Source organism: Myripristis murdjan, chromosome 22 (assembly GCF_902150065.1).
Source record: "Myripristis murdjan chromosome 22, fMyrMur1.1, whole genome shotgun sequence".
NCBI lineage: Eukaryota > Metazoa > Chordata > Actinopteri > Holocentriformes > Holocentridae > Myripristis > Myripristis murdjan.
The window spans coordinates 30,994,312-31,002,574 of NC_044001.1; the positions used below are offsets into that span (position 1 = coordinate 30,994,312).

Below are 8,263 nucleotides of genomic sequence, written 5' to 3' on the forward strand. Positions count from 1 at the left end.
AACAACAAAAAAAGAATAGGAAGTCGACTTGCTGTGAAAAAGGTCTATTGGAAAATAGACATATTTTTCTACTTTTATTTAAAAACACTAATAAAAACTAAAACTGTTCTTATTCTACCAAAACTAAATGCCATGAAACATTATGGACCAAATCTTTGAAAATCCAACTGAATCTCAGATAACAGAAGTATTTTGCTGTATATAATAGGGATTTATACAAAGATGAAATCTTCAAAAAAAAAAAAAAAAAAAAAAGAAAAAAAAAAAAAAGCCCCCACTATACCACTGGCCAAGACAGTGGTATAGTATGTATACCTAGATTGTGGTATGCTGCCTCTGGTCAGTGTTTCATGTTTAAGGTAACACAAGGGATCAGTCCTTGCATCATGGATAAACAATCATTTTCGGGCACCCCGGTGGCTCACCGGTTAAGAGCGCATACCATGTACCAGGGCTTAGTCCCAGTCGTAGGAACCGGGGTTCAAATCTACCTCAGGCCCTTTGCTGCCCCCCCCCCCCCTCCCCTTACTCTCTACTGTGACTGTCAAATAAAGCAGAAATGCCAAAAAAAAAAAAAAAAATCTTAAAAATATATATATATATTTTCTCTCCATCCTTTAGTTTAATACATGTAACAAGCTCCCATGGTTAGCTTAGAAGTGCTCTTGTCATGTGGCACCCACAAGCTCCTGAGTGACCCCTGAGTCCTAGAGTGTTGTACATGGATCAGCCTCTTTGTTTTTCTCCTTCCTACTTAAGTTTGGCTGGCTCAGTGCCAGAGTTGGATCAGCTTTCCTATACTGAGATCTGGGCAGAGCTAAACTGGTGACTTTGTGTCTGTCAGCGAATAGGATCCTTTCATTGTCATGTCGGACCTTTAGCACTTTCTGTATGCGTTTGCAGATGAGGTAGATCATCTCACACATGCACATTAGGACACACAGTGCGCTGGTCACCACCATGAAGAGTGTGAAGATCCTTTTTTCTGTCGGACGGCTGATAAAGCAATCCACAGTGTTGGGGCATGGCTCCAACCTACACTTGGATAACCTAATAGAACAGAGGAGAGCAGAACAGAGCCGATTAAGAATAAAATAACAAAGAGTAACAAAGAATGAATGGCCAGTCTGGCCTTTCTCTTCTAATTGCTTGTTATGATGAAGCATTAAAGCAGCACTGCAAGGTAAGATTTTTATGTAAAAATATGGCTATCTTTTGAGTGTAGGTCACAAAAAAGACTGCAACAAAGAAACATATCCAATAACCACTAATTTAGATGCTATGCCTTCCTATTTGCCCAAATTCATCACAGGAAGTGACAGAGTGGAGCTGAGAAGTTAAATACAAACTACCTCCTACATCTAATGGATAGTGAAGTGCTTCAACTTCAAACCTTTCCCTGTCACTGTCTTTTAAAATGCAAAATGTTAGGGTGAAGCTTTAAGTGTAAATACATGGTTAAGATCAAGTTACTAACATTACCTGGGCATGTCATATCCATGATATATCCGATAAAGTATGTAGAGAAAACATGTGTCGATGCCAGCTTTGAAGATCAGACTTAGCAGATAGGTCCACCACAACCCTCCTCTCTTCTTGCCAGGGTTGGCGTACAGGTGAGAGCCCTGGTGGAGCATCACATATTTCCTGTCCTTTTCTTCGCGATATTTAACATGAGCAACAACCATCAGAGATGGACAGGTGACAAAGATCAGCTGCAGTGCCCACAGACGGACATGGGAGATGGGGAAGATACTGTCATAGCAAACAGTGGTGCAGCCAGGCTGGAAGCACAGCAAAAACAGATGCAAAAATGACCATGATTACAAGAGTGATGATAATTATGATATTTGTAATATGGAGGATGGGAGTCAAGCCCATTGGTCACCTTATCCAATATGGAACAAAAGAATTGACTTTCTATTGACTGGGGAGACTAGCCAAAAGAAAAAATGAGAAAATGCTAACTTGTAGCAGCTGTAATGCTGGATGTTGACTTTATTGTAATGACTCCTAAAATTGTCAGGCTTCTGAAAATATAAATGATAGCACAACTCTTTCTGCAATATTTTGAAATTTGAACTTGATTTCTTATACAGGAAGTGTGCGAAATTAGCCAGACAGCTAATGTTGTTTCTGTTCGGAATGTCTGTAGCTGCCTTCATGTTGAAGGTTGAAATTTTGTTTCTCTAAGTTATGAATTCACAGACTATAGGTTGGATTGCTAAAAGATTTTTATACTTTGCATAATGCATTTACAGTCATATTACATACCATATGGCCTTTAACCAACCCTTTTGACCTATACCTGCAACAGTGGCTGGCTGACCATGTGCCTAGACCAATGGGAAGAAAGAGAATTTTCCTCTTTGGGGATGAGTAAAAATGCAGTTCAGTTCAATTCAATTTTATTTGTATAGTGTCAAATCATAACTAAGTTTATCTCAAGGCGTTTTATAGAAACCCAACAGATATTGGCCAAATCCATGGAGCAAAATCTCCCCCAAGAGCAAGCACAGGGTGACAGTGGTGAGGAAAACACCCTTTTAACAGGGCCAAAAACCTCGAGCAGAACCTGGTATTAGTATTAAATAATTTTTAAAAATCTAAATTTATTACTGCATTATGAATAAAGGTATGATCAACAGTGGTTTTAGCAGTGGTGGTACTCCTCTCTCTTACCTGTCGGGTATTGCAGACAAAGTCTTTACTCTCATCGCCCCAGACCCTTTGAGCTGCCACCACGAACACCAGGACACGAAACACAAACACCATGGACAGCCAGACCCTCCCAAACACAGTAGAGTACTTATTGACTCCACTCAGCAGGTTCTCCAATGCCGACCAGTTCATCCCTGCTGCCACGCTGCTCCGGGGATAGAAACAAGTGCACCTTTGGATAGAAAGAAAATAATGTTTTTGCACCCTCTAAGTGAAGATTTAATCTCTCATGAGTGGGAACTTGACTCCACCTGGCTTGGAGATGAAGGAACACTTTATTAAACTCTAAAAGTATTGCAAAGTTCCCTAATAGCCATTTCTGGTAAAATACCAGTAAAAAAAAAAAAAACTATTTGCAATGACTAAATGAGGCAATAAAAAGCAAAGACAAGGTGGGTCAGTGTGATAAATAATTGGGCATATGAAGTTACCAAGCTATCAGGTTAGAGTGATTGTCAGTCTGGAATGCTCCCTGATCCAGTTTAGATCAACCTTTCGAAGAGATTTCTGCCAGTACTGGCTTTGTCTCTGCTCTCGATAATAATAAAACTACTAGATTGTTGGAACTTTGGAACTAGACTGATGTATGGTAATTGCGACACCTTGTCATACCCATGACATGACATGAAGAATTCTTTTACCTATACCTGAGATGAACTTGCTTGAGTTTGCATGGAAATATTCATACTATCCTTAAGGGAAAAGTTCCCCCAAGGGATTCACAAATGTAGTATCACATTGCATGTGCAGTGGTGCTTTTCTATGTTTCTTCCCTTTATTTCCCTAAAACTGCTCCATTTGCCTATTATTCCATAATTGAAGAAAATAAACCATTTCCTTTCTCTCTTTCTGTCAGTGCTTTTTGCAGTGCCTCTATTGCTTATGGTCCTATAAGTGGCTAGTGGCTAGCATCTTCCAGCCAAATATATTCTGGGATCTTATTGAAGCACAGAGTACTGTCATCTAACAACATGACTTTGGCACAGGGGACAAGTATCATACAAATATGAGAACCACATTCAGAGACTTTAGCCCCAAAGTCAAGCACCATGTGATATTTCCACATCATGTGTAGAAGGGTACCTGTTGTGCTGGGAGGACACCAGCTCCCAGGAATAATACAAAAATGATGGAGAATTGTCAAATGTATTTCTTGGTGATTGCAAGATTAGCTTTCTATTCGGAATATTCGCAATATTCCAGTTGCGCACGTGTCATGTAAACACGCACCGAACCCGATTAAGGTCATATTCCGGTTGGAGAGAATTCCAAATAAGACCCCTGGCATATGGAACGGAATATTCCAGTTGCCGCAGCGCAGTTACCTTAACCGGAATATTGACCCGAACCGGAATATGGTGTGCATGTAAACGTAGTCATAGAGAGCACATGATAGAGAGCATGTCAGTGTGTACACACAATCATGTGTACACAATCATCTGTTTAATTTGCAGTTTCGACAACTACAGGGATCGGCAATTTAAAGTATCTGTCAGCCATAATATAAATATTGTACACATATGTGTCACGGGAGATGGAAGGTGGACCCAAAAGCAGGAGCAGGCAGGCAAAAATGCTCAGTGGCAAACAAAAATTTAATGACTCACAGGGATCGCAGGAAACACCAGAAACACAGGGCAGGAAATAGAGCCTGCTATTTACTGTTCATTTCAGTATTTTGAGACTAATCCACTTAAGAACTGATTGCACTGAAAGTCTAATCGTGGTCTATAATCTACACCTGTGTTTTTTTTTCTTTCTTTTTTTTTCAATAGTGCACCCTCTTTGAAATCTTTTGTTTTTTGTTTTTTGAGCTATGTACCCCCAGACCAGTGGGGAAAAAATTGGTAGAAAAAAGTTCTATATAAAGAGGTCCAATCCAGCTCCAACAGTGTGTGACAACACCCTGATACTGAGGATATTTTGTTGGCTGTTTTTACTTCTTTCTCTCTCTCTCTCTCTCTCTCTCTCTCTCTCCCTCTCTCTCCACTAATCCATTTACTGGATTTTTGTCTGGCTGGTCATAGTGAACACATTTGGGAAACCTGAAGTGAATCTTGAATATAAAATGTGGTTTATCAAACTTACATTTACATTTTTATTGACCTTATTATAACATAGGCAAATTATATTAGCAATCATGCATGTCTGATATTTTTCAAATTAACATTAAAAAAAAAAAAAAAATCTCAGTACCCCCTGCAGTACTCCAGCATACCCTTCGGGGTGTGTATACTCTAATTTGAAAACCACTGATCTACAGGAATAGCACAACCCCAGTTTATATTCAGTAACATGCACAATATACATTAAAATATACATTATACATTCCTGGATGCTGTAGTACAGGTCATAACTCTAAGGTTTCCTTTGACATGAATTCATAATGACATGATGGTAAGTGGCATCAAAATACTACGCGGACAGGAACTTTTAAAGTCTTCCTCTTTATAGTGTTTTCCACAATATGAATGAACATGTACAAATCTAAGTTCCACATGGAATCAGTATGGCTGGTTGGGTGTCTAGTGTGGTTGGAGGATTGGTCACTGTTTGGAAAAAAGTAAAATATTTAGATTTCTCAAAAACAGGAGTGGCTTCTCATGTTGACATTTCAACCCTGGATTAAAAACACTTAGGGTTCCACTTAGGTTTTCCCCGTCCTGACGCCGAGAAACACCCACAGCTGTATGACACCATTTACTGCCACAACCAAAAGAAGGAATTGAAAAACAGAGCATTTGTGAGAGAAATTGGGATGCAAAAAGGGCCTTAAACTAGTAATCACTCAAATTTGTATTTCCCCTTGACACTTACATTGCTAACATGTTCTAGCATCAGGAGAAGTATTAATTCATGCTTTTTCACCTCACAAGACCTAATCGTCATAATAATATAAATCAGTTTAACATAAGGTACAACAAATTTGTCTGCTCTAAAAAGGTGACTAAATGCTATTAGGCAAATAAGAAACTAGGTAAGTGAGTTTCAAGTTGGTTTAACATGATTACATTACATTTGTTTTCCCTGATTGCTCAAAATCTTGCCACTCTTGAAGTTTCTATCTTACTCACAGTGACATGAAAAGTTATTCTCACTTTTAGGTGAAACAGGCAGCTTTCTCTTTTTATGACCTAAATCATAACTTTCACAGCTCGTTTTTATTGATAAAAAACAGAAAACGGATTCACCTGTCAGCCTGCTTGTATTTAAACCCACTGCTGGCTATCCTGTTTTCTTAAAAACCTCCTGTTTTCAGTCCAGTCTTGGTTTGAGGCTTCTGATAAAACAAAGTTAATGACAGAGAGTAAAATAAACGTACCTGGCGGAGGCAGAAAAGGATTTTCCACCAACTAGCAGGAGAAGAAAAACAGCAAAACAAGGAACTTTAATCTATCTGACGCTCTCTCTTGCTCTTCCCCTCCCTGCACCCACCTCAGAAATCCTGCCAAACCAGATTCAGCAGCTGTTACGTCATCACACACACACACACATACACACACACACACACACACACACACACACACACACACACACACACACATACACACACACACACACACACACACACACACACACACACACACACACACACACACACAGGTGTTGAACAACAGATCAGATGGCTAGGATGATGTTCATGTATCCTTGCTCAGTAACATACATGTTTTTACCTATTTACCTATTTATGAAGTGTTAGTTTACCTGGCTAGTTGGAAGTGGGGTTGTTGTCTTCCTGTGTTAAGGAGCCTGACAAGACAGGGCATGTCAAGTCTGTGCATGAGAGAAAGAGAGATACCACACCTTCTTTCCGTATATATACTAGGCAAAAAAAGTTCTGCACCGCTTTTTCAGTCTATAATTTCTCCCCTTTATTTATACCTAATAGTGTTGTATCTTATACCGTTGTAAAGCCTGATTCGTCCTCTTTCCAATGAGATACAACTTGTAAGGATTTCTGGAATGAGTGACACCGGTAATTGTGTGGGAAGTGACCAATTTTTTTTGACAAAATCCCCTGCAATATTTTTTCAGTTAATCATTTCTCCTATTTAACAATACCGATTGGTGTTGTCTTTTATACCGTTAGAAAGCCTGATTAGCCCCCTTTTCAATGAGAAATAAGGATTGTCAATTGATTGGTATGACCAACATGGCTAAACATGCCCCCCCCACCCACCCCCTTTTTTTTGAGGGGAGCAAAATCCCATTCAGTGTGACTCGGTAATAAAAAGAGTAAGTAAATAATACAATACTAGATGTCAGTAAAACCTTTTAACAATTTACATTACTGAAAGATTTATGCATTGATTGTCTTATTGTGGTTTTTGCTCACATAATCTGTGTCTGTGATAGTGTTGGTAATAGTATAATGATTTGCATTTGTTTTTGAGTGGTGTTTTGATTTGAGTGCTTTTTTGTGCCGCCTGCTTTTTTCTTTTCTATTTTTGGTGAAAAGCAATAAAATACAATTAAAAAGGAAATTAAATTAAAAATGAACTACTTGTGCTGCTTTTAAGCACTGTCATTACTAATATAGTTGTCTTTGACTTTATGAGCCATCTTTTAATTCTGATTTATCTACACACAATGCAGTGGTCATTAGATTGCATTTAAATTTACATAATTACGTAACAACTGTTAGTGCAGAACAGAGTCTTTGAAGAACAAGGTGTAATTTCATGTTTTCCTGAAAGTATAATGAACTCTTGTTCCTATTATTAGTTTGCCTTATAAAACTCACCCACTGGAGGGCAGAGTTTACCATTCTTCTCATTCCCACTACATCCCTGCTTATAATACTAACACAACACACTGGCTCCACTGCTTTCACACTGCTCATTGGTAGTCTGGTTTGATTTGATTTACAGTCTGACAGTGTCAGTATCTCAGATTACTTTACTATATCAAAAATATTTAATTCCCAACCAGGATGAATGAATCTACAACTGGGTCATGGATTGTTTGAGGTGTTTCTCTTCAGTGTGTCTTGCTATTTACCTGAATTGTGCACGAGCTATGCATCCTCCAGGATGCAGGTTTATGCCTAACATTTTAATTGGTCTTCCTTATCATATATATATTTCATTTTCATGTCAGCAAGTGCCCTCATTTAGGAAGTGAACTCCTGGCATAAGAAAGCGTTGCTTTATATGTTCATTAATAGGTACAGAGCTGGCAAGACAGAAAGTAAACTAGGCTACATAGCAATCTAACCCAGAGAGGGAGGCTAAAGTACAACCCAAAAATCACTGCAATATGTGGATACTGACCTTAACTCTTTATTGCTCTCAAATGTCCAGGGATTATTAAGACTTTCCCAAAGCCATGATATCAGAGGGCAGATCAGAGGGATGTGCACTACGGTAAAGGTCCAGTCATGTACAATATATACAGTTAAAGAGCCAAATGAATTGTCTTTCTATCCATGGCCGGATCATTGGATGATGGGGCCCTGTGGCACAAACTTAACATGAGCCCCTCTCCACTATGCTCATACTGAATGAAAATTCAGTTCACAAATGTTCACAAAAAACATCAC

General features: G+C 38.8%; 1 protein-coding gene across 2 annotated transcripts; it reads right to left on the bottom strand.

The window, feature by feature from the left end:
- Positions 1 to 542: 542 nt before the first annotated feature.
- Positions 543 to 6,121, bottom strand: LOC115380665 (gap junction beta-4 protein-like). Of its 2 annotated transcripts, none has more exons than XM_030081800.1 (4): positions 6,044 to 6,121; positions 2,683 to 2,893; positions 1,483 to 1,784; positions 543 to 1,050 (listed from the first exon to the last, which is right to left on the bottom strand). In XM_030081800.1, exons 2-4 carry the CDS (start codon positions 2,851 to 2,853, stop codon positions 708 to 710), a joined length of 816 nt encoding a protein of 271 aa, XP_029937660.1. In that variant the 5' UTR covers positions 2,854 to 2,893; positions 6,044 to 6,121; the 3' UTR covers positions 543 to 707. The 2 variants fall into 2 exon arrangements, with proteins under 2 accessions (XP_029937660.1, XP_029937661.1); XM_030081801.1 differs by lacking the exon at positions 6,044 to 6,121 and adding an exon at positions 5,913 to 5,985.
- Between the last annotated feature and the right edge of the window lie 2,142 nt (positions 6,122 to 8,263).

Coding starts and splice junctions, on each gene's coding strand:
- LOC115380665 (XM_030081800.1), bottom strand. CDS start 2,853: ATGAACTGGTCGGCATTGGAGAACCTGCTGAGTGGAGTCAATAAGTAC. Junction 1,785..2,682: donor TTGTCTGCAATACCCGACAG/GTAAGAGAGAGG, acceptor CTGTGCTTCCAG/CCTGGCTGCACCACTGTTTG. Junction 1,051..1,482: donor CATGGATATGACATGCCCAG/GTAATGTTAGTA, acceptor CTGTTCTATTAG/GTTATCCAAGTGTAGGTTGG.